This window comes from Sprattus sprattus, assembly GCF_963457725.1.
Source record: "Sprattus sprattus genome assembly, chromosome: 2".
NCBI lineage: Eukaryota > Metazoa > Chordata > Actinopteri > Clupeiformes > Clupeidae > Sprattus > Sprattus sprattus.
The window spans coordinates 41,154,281-41,166,780 of record NC_137921.1 but is presented as its reverse complement, the minus strand read 5'-3'; the positions used below and the strand labels follow the sequence as shown (position 1 = coordinate 41,166,780).

General features: G+C 46.0%; 1 protein-coding gene across 2 annotated transcripts in view; it reads left to right on the top strand.

Annotated features, from left to right (window-relative positions):
- Positions 1 to 6,188, top strand: part of usp13 (ubiquitin specific peptidase 13) — a 38,640-nt gene extending 32,452 nt beyond the window's left edge. For both annotated transcript variants that reach the window (XM_080832132.1, XM_080832131.1), the window contains exons 19-21: positions 1,777 to 1,969; positions 4,148 to 4,232; positions 5,683 to 6,188. In XM_080832132.1, the coding sequence (XP_080688258.1) occupies positions 1,777 to 1,969; positions 4,148 to 4,232; positions 5,683 to 5,779 (375 nt within the window). In that variant the 3' untranslated portion in view covers positions 5,780 to 6,188. The remainder of the gene's footprint in view (positions 1 to 1,776; positions 1,970 to 4,147; positions 4,233 to 5,682) is intronic.
- Positions 6,189 to 12,500: the final 6,312 nt, after the last annotated feature.

Here is a 12,500-nt window from a genome sequence, read left to right as displayed (position 1 = left end):
CCTCCAGAGGCGCGCTTCGAAATTAACTTGCGTCGACATGGGCGGGGGCGGAACAGAGAAGGCGTTTCTCTGGCGCAAGTGGTATTTTGCAGTTTCAAAACAACGCCGTGCGCCGTGCGCCATTGACCAAAAAAAAGCTGGTCTAATGTGAGGCGCAATGTCTAAAGTCTGTAACGCGTATTCAGAACGCTATTTTAGGGGCGCATGTGCTTGCCCGCACAGTATAGGACCTATAGGCTACACTTTACTTCTGTCGTCTTCACGAGAGATTTACACCAATTGTTTGGCAAGCCATATATAATTACAAGGAAAATAAAGTATTTACCACATGAGGAAATCATTGTGATATCCGTATCCAAGACATTTTAAAACTAGGCATACATCTAGCGTACACAATTGACCCAAATGATTCAGGTTAATTGAAGCTGCGTGACATTTGATGTATTGTATGGCTTTGTTGCATTTATTTAATGCCAGTATTATTATAAATCTTGTAAACTCTTCTTTGTGTATGTGGACTTTATTTATGTACCTTGGGTTTGGTCAGCTGGTGCACTGGCTTGGGTGCCGATTTCCATGCCCCCAAATCCCTGCAGGCTCTCAGGCGTGAGGGTAGACGTGGCGATGTCCTCTGCTGCCGTCAGATCCTGGGTCGAGGCAGATCCACCTCCCGTGAAGGCACGAGAACGTGTGTTACCTTCCAGCTTGGATGTCCCACGTCTCCGGACGTCATTATAGCGTTTTTGGCAACGTTTTCGGGTGCCCCGTTGCAGAAACAATCACGGCAATATCTTGACATGCTTGCTTGACTTTGCTTACTTTTGGAGGGTTTCTCGCATCCCCATATATATCTATCTCCCGGCTTTTTACAAAGCCATACAATAAATCAAATGTCACGCAGCTTCAATTAACCTGAATCATTTAGGTCAATGTGTAGGCTACGCTAGATGTATGCCTATTTTTAAAATATCTTGGATATGGATATCACAATGATTTCCTCAAGTGGTAAATACTTTATTTTCCTTGTAATTATATATGGCTTGCCAAAAAAATTGGTGTAAATCTCACGTCGGTCTCCTCGGCTGTGAACTTTTCCGGTCTTCCACCAGGTAATTCCGCCATCAAAATAACAAGCCGCTATGGACTATGCGCTCCTCGCTCTTAAAGGGAATGTGAAATGACGCTCGGATTGGTTTATTGCATATTACGCCCAAACCACACCTATGGCTGAGTAACCTCCTTTGGACCAACCCTTTTGACACTTGCGCTGGACGCAAGTGTGTTTTTTCCGCCGTTAAAATAGCAACTGCGCCATAGAGCCGCCCACACAGCTACTTGCGCTTGGCGCCGTCCTACTTGCGTTTCTGATCGGCAAGATAGGGCCCTACATGTTTCTTTCTCTCTATCTCACACACACACAGACACATCTATTTCGCTCCTTCACACACACACTCACTCTATTTCAGGTTGTGGGCATCAGTTCTAAATGAAGCCTTGACCACACAAGGATGAGGAAGACAGATGAGCATCCCTCTCTAAATGCCTACCTCTCCATTATAGTTAACCTCCCTGTTTTAGTTCATGTCTGGTCTAGTTCACCCCTCTGTTAGTTATGGTTCAGTGTGTGTGTGTGTGTGTGTGTGTGTGTGTGTGTATGTGTGTGTGTGTGTGTGTGTGTGTGTGTGTGTGTGTGTGTGTGTGTGTGTGTGTGTGTGTGTGTGTGTGTGTGTGTATGTGTGTGCGCTAAAAACCCTCTCTGTGTATGTGTGTCACCAGAACAACAACCTGGAACGTGCTCTGGACTGGATCTTCACACACCCTGAGAGCGAGGAGGAGCCAGAGGAGGTGTCTGACGTGGACGATGCCCTGCACAATGACCACGGCCCCCCCAGCACCAACGGCAACAGTGACCCCACCCTCTCCCCCGACACAGACGCCTCAGGCCCACGAGTCAGAGACGGACCTGGCCGTAAGTTTCCAGCCAATCACGCGACAGCAGAGCTGAACAAACACTAAAACTTTACACACACATTAGAACACACACACTCAAACTTAACACACACATTTAGAACACAGACACTACAACTTGACACACACTTCAGAACACACATACTAAAACTTGACACACACTAAAACTTGACACACACTTTACTTTGTCAGTCGACATGCTTCTTTGGATGTCTTTGCTGGTTCCATATCCTTCAGCTTGTCATGAAATACATGTCTACACTGTCCATTAGAGGGTCTCGAAGCGCGATTTGTATTTACGACAGTGGTGTAAAAGTGAACTACACTACGCAACTTTTGGGGGAGCTAAGTAATAAGAAACTAGAATGCGTTTCGTGAACGAACTGCGGGAGTGTGCTTGCTCTGTTGCGGCCATGACAGAGAGAACAAGTGCCTTGGAATTGGGGCAGTTGTCAGCCGAGCGCGCCTACCACACACACTCTCCCTGCTGGATGAGCATGCACAAATGAGTATGCATGAGTGAGTATGCATGAGTGAGTATGCATGAATGAGTAAACATGAGTGAGTATGCATGGGTGAGTATGCATGAGTGAGTAAACATGAGTGAGTATGCATGAGTGAGTAAACATGAGTGAGTATGCATGAGTGAGTATGCATGAGTGAGTATGCACGAGTGAGTAAACATGAGTGAGTATGCATAAGTGAGTATGCGTGAGTGAGTGTGCATGAGTGAGTATGCATGAGTGAGTATGCATGAGTGAGTATGCATGAGTGAGTAAACATGAGTGAGTATGCACGAGTGAGTAAACATGAGTGAGTATGCATGAGTGAGTATGCATGAGTGAGTATGCATGAGTGAGTAAACATGAGTGAGTATGCATGAGTGAGTGTGCATGAGTGAGTAAACATGAGTGAGTATGCATGAGTGAGTAAACATGAGTGAGTATGCATGAGTGAGTATGCACAAATGAGTAAACATGAGTGAGTAGAGCCCTGGTATGGAAGGTGTCTCTTAATATTCCTAGTTATACAGTTGAATGGAGAGGCAGAGAGAGAAGAGGAGCCTTGGGACCTTGGCGCAGGTGTCAGTGAAGCACAGGTGCAAGCCAGTTTAATGACCCCATTATGATGTCATAATGCCACAGAGTTCTGCCATGCAAGTCTATGGGGAAAAAAGGTGATGGAAAAAGAGGAATAAAAAAAGAGTGGCAAGGAATACCGCCACAAACAGATATAGCAGGTTGCACCGGTGCGGGCCGGACGTTTCGGTGTTTGAACGGCGTCTCTATCTCAATCGGGCGAGGCGTAGTTAGCTGCAAGAAAAACGGGGAGAATAAAGAAAACTTACGAAGAACAATAGTGTGCTCCCTTCGGGCAAGCACACTAATAACAACTCTCCTGGAATGGGGCTTTATTTTCAGAACACACACACTAACACTTAACCCATACCTCCGAACACACACACTAACACTTCCCTCACACCTCTGGAAAAAAATAATTTCTAGCTATCACACATCAGAACACACAACTCAACACAAACCTAAAATGGCAAACCCTACCAACAGGACAGCTTGTCAATAACGGCTTGCTAGCATGCTAAAACTAGCCTTTACCTATAAAGGTATACCTTAAAAGTGCCAAATTACTGCATAGTTTCTCTTTAACACACCTCACAGAACACGCACATTATTAAACACACATCTCAGAACACACACATTATTAAACACACGCCTCAGGACACATACACAAATACTCAACATATACCTCAATTCAACACACACTTAGAAACGCACACACACTTCCTAGCACACACACGCTTCCGAGCACACACACACACTTCTGAGCACACACACATTTCCCAACACAGACCCATTTCTGAGCACAAACACACTTCCCAACAAACACACTTCCCAACACTAAGCAGCTGCTCCTAGTCAGGAGTAACCATGTCAGTCAGAGGCAGCGGCCATGACTTAACAGTCAGAGGCAGTAATCATGACTCGTCACTTCTGAGCTGATGTGTAAATCCTGGGGGGCTTCAGCCAAGGCATTCATTATTCAGTCTGAGCCATCTTTAGCCACAGGCTGAGCTCTCCACTCAACTCCACTCCACTCCTCACCTCTCAGCTCTGCCCTTCATGTGTGTGTGTGTTAATGTGTTTTTTCTCTGTTTTCTCAGGATATGAGCTGTTTGCATTCATCAGCCATATGGGCGAGTCCACCATGTCGGGTCACTACGTGTGCCACATCAAGAAGGAGGGCAGGTAAGTGTTTCAGAGCTTACACACACACACACACACACACACACACACACACACACACACACACACACACACACACACACACACACACACACACACACACACACACAGGGCCGGATTAAGACATTTTGAGGCCTGGGGCTAATTACCAGGATGAGGCCCCTATATCGCCCCGACGCACATCATGACACCCACACAAACCCACGCCAGGTGCACTGACACATCAGTCCACAGAACCACTCTATAAATATGATCAGTTTAAAGCCAAGGATAAAATGTATGTGTGAACTACACTGTAGACAATAATAAACCAATAATGTAAATGTATACATATTTCCATTCATTCAAAAGCAAAAACAAGGCTAAATAGCCAGGGAATGAAATAACAAATTGATTAAGCATATGCCTATTCAGTGAAGCAACAGCTTGGCTCCATGCAAAAAAAACGAATAACGATCAAAGGAAATAAATATTTTCTACTGGTCTGTGATATAAATGTCTTTTCTGCATGATTCCAATCATTTCGAGCAGATTTATAATCAAAATCGCTGCATTTGCGCATGTCCTGTTCAAACAGACAGAAGACAACAAGACGATTAGGCAACAACGAGCTGTGTCTCATCTCAGATTGCACAATACCTCACAAACTGGATTGAGCGTAGAACCTATTCAGTCCTGCTGATCTGACAAAAAAACCTCAGTGAAAACCTCTACACTTATATTTGACCATGACTGCGAAAATGGAAGATTCTATAGCTAAGCTAAAACATTTCACTTAGCTATGTGATGTCTAACTGGCTTGCAAATAATTTGTCTACAATTTTCAATGAATTAGCCTAATCTGCAGCGATATGCGTGAGGATAAGAACTCATACATCTTCAATTGCTGAAAGAATTTACGTTTTATAAGGCCTATTTAGATGGAACCGGGAATCCTGGCTTGTTACCTGCATCATCGTATTTGAAAGCACGTTATTAAAAGCGTTTATCCCTTTCTTAATGCGATGTGGTGCGAACCAAAGCAAAGTTTAGAAATGTTGATTTAGCTTCTTCAGTTTCACTTACTTTGCACTTGAGGCCTTTTGCGATTAGAGGGTCACGGTCCACGGACCATTGTCTTAATCCGGCCCTGCACACACACACACACACACACACACACACACACACAGACACACACACACACACAGACACACACACACACACACACACACACACACACACACACACACACACACACACACACACACACACACACACACACACACACACACACCTCTGTGTTACTTCTCTAATTACAGGTGAGACACGCCTGCCATCCACCCACTCGCCCTATAAAAGGATTTGTTTGATCTGTCTGTTAATTAAACATCAACATCCCACCCCCTGTTGTGTGAGAAGAGCCCATCTTTTCTCGCTCTCTCATTCTCTCTCTCTCTCTCTCTCTCTGTCTCAGGTGGGTGATCTATAATGACCACAAAGTGAGTCTGTCTGAGCGGCCTCCTAAGGACCTGGGCTACATCTACTTCTATCACCGGCTCTCCAGTTGCTAGACCGACCCCTCCCCCCACACCCTCCTTCGCCAGTGCCCCCTACCCCACCCTACCCCACCCCACCCCGCACCGCACAGGTTCACTGTCTCCATGAAGGCCAATGCACAGGGGCAAAAATACACCCGGGGGCACCAGGGGCAGGAGTTTAACCCTCCTACCCGAAACCAGCAGAGTGACTGAAACCACATTGGCATGGTCAAAAATACTGTGTGTGTGTGTGTGTGTGTGTGTGTGTGTGTGTGTGTGTGTGTGTGCGTGCATCTGTCTGTGTTTGTGTATGTGTGTGTGTGTACGAGGCGTCAGATGTGTACTGTGTTTCATATCAGAGTGTATTTCTCTCTGTCTGCCTTGAGCTCACGGTGCCAGTGTTTAACCTGCCCCTCTAATAAAGGACAAATACCCACTGCCAGCCTGCAAATGCCCCCAGTACACTCACACACCCTACCTTCCTGAGGTACACAGACACAAACACACACACACCTACGCACACACACACCATCCCCACCTTGGCTGCCTGTAGGGGGTGCCACTCACATAGCCTACAGAGGCTGGACTCCCAACTGAGCCCGTCCACCTCATTCTAACCCAGTCCGACCTGGGTTTCAGTTTGATTGGCAGGTGACCCCACATAAGGATGTTCAGCACTAGTCCTGTGTGGAGGACAGTAGGCGAGTGGTTACCATGGAGATGGCCAATCAGATTCCAAGACCAGCATGGCTCTCCCCAGCAGGTGGGCCTGACGGTGGCTTTGAAGGCTTTATGTAACACCCTCACCAATAGCACTCTTGACGTCAGGAGGCTCAGTGTGGTGCACACACACACTCAAACACACACACACACACATTCTCACACACACACACACATTCACACAAACACACACACACATTCTCACACTCACACACACATACAGACTCTCTCACACACACACACACACACACACACACACACACACACACACACGCACACACACACACACAAACACACACACACACACCCACGCTCAGCCTCACACTCACACAAACTCAAACACACACCCATTACTCAGACCACCCAGATGCTAGATTAGACACACTGTTGAAGTGCTTACTTCTGTTCTCTACTTCTGAAGTGCTGTTAAAGGTGTATGAATGTAAACCCTCTCCACATTCAGTTGTGAGTGTTCTGTCACCTAGAGGGACATTTCCTGTTAGTTTGTTTGTGTTCTGTGTTCTGTGTTCTTCAGAGGGGGGTGTTCTGTTAAGTTGCTTGGTAACAGTGTTGGGCTCCATTGGACCTGACGTGCAGTGGCATGTCCGTGGCGATGGGATCTGCTCTGGTCCCAAGCGCTGCTGGAGAGGAGAGGATTCTGGGGGATTCTGGACTCTGATCTGGAACCTCTGCTGATCTTATTGATCTTAAAAGTCGTTGTTCACATGGATCATTGATCTCAGAGTCGGTGTGCACACTGGATTACTGCAGTAACTGGATTGAATCCTGATGGGTTTGATTGACAGTTTTCTCTCCTGTGCATCTGGAAAACACTAGTCTGATTTTGCTTTCCACTACATGAAGACAACTGGACGCGATGTGTGACTGTGCTAACATATGACCGTGCTAATGAGTGACTGTGCTACTGCTAACATATGACCGTGCTAATGAGTGACTGTGCTAATGAGTGACTGTGCTAATGAGTGACTGTGCTAACGCGTGACCGCTTATGCGTGACTGTGATAACATATGACTAACTAATGAGTGACTGTGCGAATGAGTGGCTAAGCTAACGTCTGACTGTGCTAATGAGTGACTGTGCTAATGTGTGACTGTGCTAATGAGTGACTGTGCTAATGTGTGACTGTGCTAATGCGTGACTGTGCTAATGCGTGACTGTGCTAACATATGACTGTGAAAATGAGTGGCTGTGCTAACATATGACCCTGCTAATGCTTGACTGTGCTAACATACGACTGTGCTAATGCGTGACTGCTAATGCGTGACTGTGCGCCACCTGAATGTATTTCCCATGTCTCATCCCACTAGCTTTAAACCCACTAGACAAACCTGGCCTATTCATATACACACTGCTGAAACCAAGCCTATGCAGCTGAGAGTTTTAGACTATGCAAGGTCCTAAAGTCTATCTCTTTCTCCCTCTCTCTCTCAAACACACACACACACACTGTTGGAGCTGTATTGGTTTCCTGCTCTCCATCTTTGGGGATTTTTTTGCCTTCACGGTTTCCATCTTTCTGTCTTCTTTGTTATCCCACAGGCCTCTCTCTCTCTCTCTCTCTCTCCCTTCTTACTTCTCTCCTTTCTCTCTCTCTCTCTCTCTCTCTTTCTTTCTCTCCTCCCTGTGCCTCTCTCTAGTTGACCTCTAGATTGTGGATCACTGATGGTATTAACCTTCTGGATCTGTGTGTGTGCGTGTGTGCACACTACAACCATCATATGGGGCTAAAGTTGGCCAGAATATTAGTCACTAAATGTGAGTGTGTGTTGGACGCCCCTGGTGGCCAATGTTCCTCCCTGCACCCCACCCAGAGACCAAGGGCAGATCCCTCCCTGGGGCAGATCCTCTGGCTTTTTATTTTCTTATTTACTATGGAACTGAATGTTCAAAGGTACACCTGTTTTTATCTCCTGATACTTTTTTTTGCAAACAAGTTTGTGCCAATTCTGTAGTGATCCAAAGTGTTTATTTAAAGGTGAGTTACCCAAAGTGTTTATTTAAAGGTGATTTTTGTAAGGTACGTGTTTTCCTATCCTGATGTCTGTGCACATGGAACATTCATGCCAGGCTCAACTCTTGGTGTCATGTCGACCGGTGAATAAACAGCATCATTGTTACCGAGTGTCTGGTGTCTGTTTGTGAAAACATGATGCCACTGGCTGTAGGAGGAGCAAGGAGATAGAGATGGGAGTATAGGGAGGTGCAGCGGGAAGAGTAGAGTGATGTTAAGATGAGAGTAGGGAGATGCAGAGGGGAGAGTAGGGAGGTGCATAACGAAGTAGGGTGCTGTTGAGTTGAGAGTAGAGAGGTGCATAGATGAGAGTAGGGAGGTGCAGAGGGGAGTCATCTGAGCTCTGACGGTGAATTCCATGTTAATGTGAAGTCGTCTGAGCTCTGACGATGAATCGCGTGTCAATGTGGAGTCGTTTAAGCTCTGGCAGTGAATCCTGTGTGTGGCGTTTACATATTGGGATCACAGCCTTATCCTAACCCTACAGCAGACATCTGCAGCCACCCAACCCAACCTCATAGCTATCCGGTTCTGATCCGGCTCTAATACGTCTCTGATCTGGATCTGATCCAGCTCTAATACGTCTCTGATCTGGATCTGACCTGGCTCTTCTACGTCTCTGATCTGGATCTGACCTGGCTCTGATCCGGCTCTGATCCACACCATGTCAGACCAGGACGTTGTCCAGAGTCAGCCTCTGTTCAGGCTAACAGCGAAACACGACATATCACAGATTAGAAACAAACGACACAGACGCAGACATATATAACAAGGGTTTATTTAAAAGATTTCTTTCATATATATATATATATATATATGTTTATATCCTGGAGATATTTGCAGTGCTTGAGTATAGTGTGAATAAGATATGTAAGTAGACTAGTAAATATCTAGTTTAACTCCGTACAGTACATTCTGAGTAGTGGAGATTTACAGCATGTCATATAGAAAGAGCATTGTGCAGTTAAATATTGCAGTCCAGTGTGCAGTGGAGGGCTAATGGGAATGCATGCAGGTGAGGAGTGTCAGGTGAGGAGGGGCAGGTGACAAGAGTCAGGTGAGGAGCGTCAGGAGAGGAGAGGCAGGTGTGGAGAGGCAGCGAGGAGAGGAGGGGCAGGAGAGGAGGGGCAGGAGTGGAGTGGAGAGGAGTGTCAGGTGAGGAGAGGCAGGTGAGGAGGGGCAGGTGAGAGAGGAGAGGCAAGTGAGGAGAGGCAGGTGAGGAGTGTCAGGTGAGGAGGGGCAGGTGAGGAGAGGCAGGTGAGGAGAGGAGGGGCAGGTGAGGAGAGGCAGGTGAGGTGGGGCAGGTGAGGAGAGGAGGGGCAGGTGAGGTGAGGAGAGGCAGGTGAGGAGGGGCAGGTGAGAAGAGTCAGGTGAGGAGAGGCAGGTGAGGAGAGGAGAGGCAGGTGAGGAGGGGCAGGTGAGGTGAGGAGAGGCAGGTGAGGAGTGTCAGGTGAGGAGGGGCAGGTGAGGAGAGGAGAGGCAGGTGAGGAGTGTCTCCACAGGGCGTCATGCAGGCTGCCCGCGCTGAGTGGGGGTGGAACATGCGTCTCGCTAGACCCCCACCCTTGAGGCTGCGGAAACTACTAGAAGAAAACAGAGCGAACAGAACGTGGCTGTCCTGATGCCAGTGCAGAACCGAAGCCTCTACAGCAGAACGTCAGCAGGAGGATCTCAGCACACACACTCACACGACTCTGACACCAGGCCTGTACCCTTTCAGACTCAGATAATCGAGAGAGATATCTCCATTTTTAAATTAAAACAAACACATGCTAACCTACAATGGCTCATTGCATTCACTCAATAATACAAATTTCACCAGGTTATCTCATTATTATGAGATAACTATCTCATAATTATGAGATAGTATCTCATAATTATGAGATACTATCTCGTAATTATGAGATAAATATCTCATAATTATGAGATAACCTGGTGATTTTTTTATTTTTTTTAATCTGCATGAGCTGTCCTGTATGCGCGCGCAGACTCACGGCAGAAAGAAGCAAGGTGTTGTGTATAAGCGGGTGAGGAAATGTCATGAAGGCTAAATGAAAAGGTGTTGCTGTGTTGTGAACTGTACTAACAGAGTTGGCAATGGGATAAGGATGTTCAGTATACCCAGGAAAAGGCATCCATTTGCCATGAACAGAAGGTGGTTATGCGTTCACGCTATAAGAAGGGCGGTTTGAGGTCCAGGTGGTCCACAATGAGAAGAACGTATGCAGTGCACATTTAATAAGTTGTTTGTTAGAGCTAGTCATCTTTGATCAAGTGTTAAATGAACACTGCATGACCAGTCAATGTCCATGTTCACGTTAATTCATCAATTACCGTTAAACTGTTCAATGGTGTAGCTTTGGTTCAGTAAAACAGGTGGTAACTAGAACCTAGCTAGCGGTAGCTGGCAATGCTAGCTCTAGTTAATGTTGTTATGATATGTCAGTTTGATAATATATCCCATTTCAACTTCGATGCAGATTGTAGATCAAGCAAGGGTCAGGTCTACTATATCAATCAGAAAAGTTGCAGTTTGCTTGTTGAGTCGCAGCTAACTAATACCGTTGCTAGCATGCATGTCAGAGAATTTTTACAACAATTTTCCATTATATGCTTGCAAGATACTTTTGTGCGCTTGCTCTCTCTCGATGTGGCGTTCAATGTTAATCAATAAATAATTGTTTCGGCCATCCTAAGCAGCTCAATTGGGTGGGAAACCGCCCAATCTGGCAACACTACTGATGGTCAGAACACCAGTTAAAAAATAAAATAAAATAAATAAATTCACCAGTTATCTCATAATTATGAGATAGCATGGTGAAATTTTTATTATTGAGTGAATGCAATGAGCCATCGTACTAACCTCATCACACACACACTCTCAAACACATGCTAACCTTATCACTCACAACAAACATGATCTCACACACGCGTGTATGACTGTCCTCTCTTCTTGGTTTTAAATGCATTCAGTCTATCCCTCCTCCCCTCCTCTCTCCCTCGTCCCCTCCTGCCACTCTTCTGTCTGTCAGAGATGCTGAAGCAGCAGTACTGCCCGCGTGCCCCTCCTAAGAGACACACACACACACACACATATGCATCAGGGGTTCTGTGTATCTGCCTATCTGCTTAGTGTCTTCCTCCAGAACGGATGGAGATGTCTGAGTGTGTGTGTGTATGTGTGTGTCTGAGTATGTTTGTGTGTGTGTCTGAGTGACATGAAATATGGACAACGCCACTTCAGCATCACTGCAGCCGCAGCCTTTAGCTGTCAACCGGCAACCATCTCTCACCGCGACACAAGTCACTACACACACATACACACACACACACACCCCACCCCAGAAACAGTCACTAAACACACACACACCTCACCCCCAAAACCGAGTCACTACACACATACTTCACCCCCTGACAGCGAGTAACCACACACACACACACACACACACATCATCATAGAGTCATACAGCATTATAGAGTCATACAGGATCATCGAGTCATACATCGTCATAGAAACATATAGCATCATAGTCATACATCATCATAAAAACATACATCATCATGGAGTCATACAACATCATAGAGTCATACAGGATCATTGAGTCATACAGGATCATTGAGTCATACATCGTCATAGAGACATTTAGCATCATAGTCATACATTGTCATAGAAACATACAGCATCATAGAGTCACACAGCATTAAAGAGTCATAAAGGATCATAGAGACATGAGAGGAGATGAGATGAAACTCAAGATGGTGGACGCATGGTGAATCTCATCCCTCTAGCTCAGGGACAGACAGGAACGTTCTAGTCTCATATATTCAGCCAGAGACCGCAGTCAGGATCTTAATGATCTATGGATCACTGCCATAAGGATCTCTGGATCACTGCCAAAAGGATCTCTGGATCACTGCCAAAAGGATCTATGGATCACTGCCATAAGGATCTATGGATCACTGCCATAAGGATCTATGGATCACTGCCATAAGGATCTATG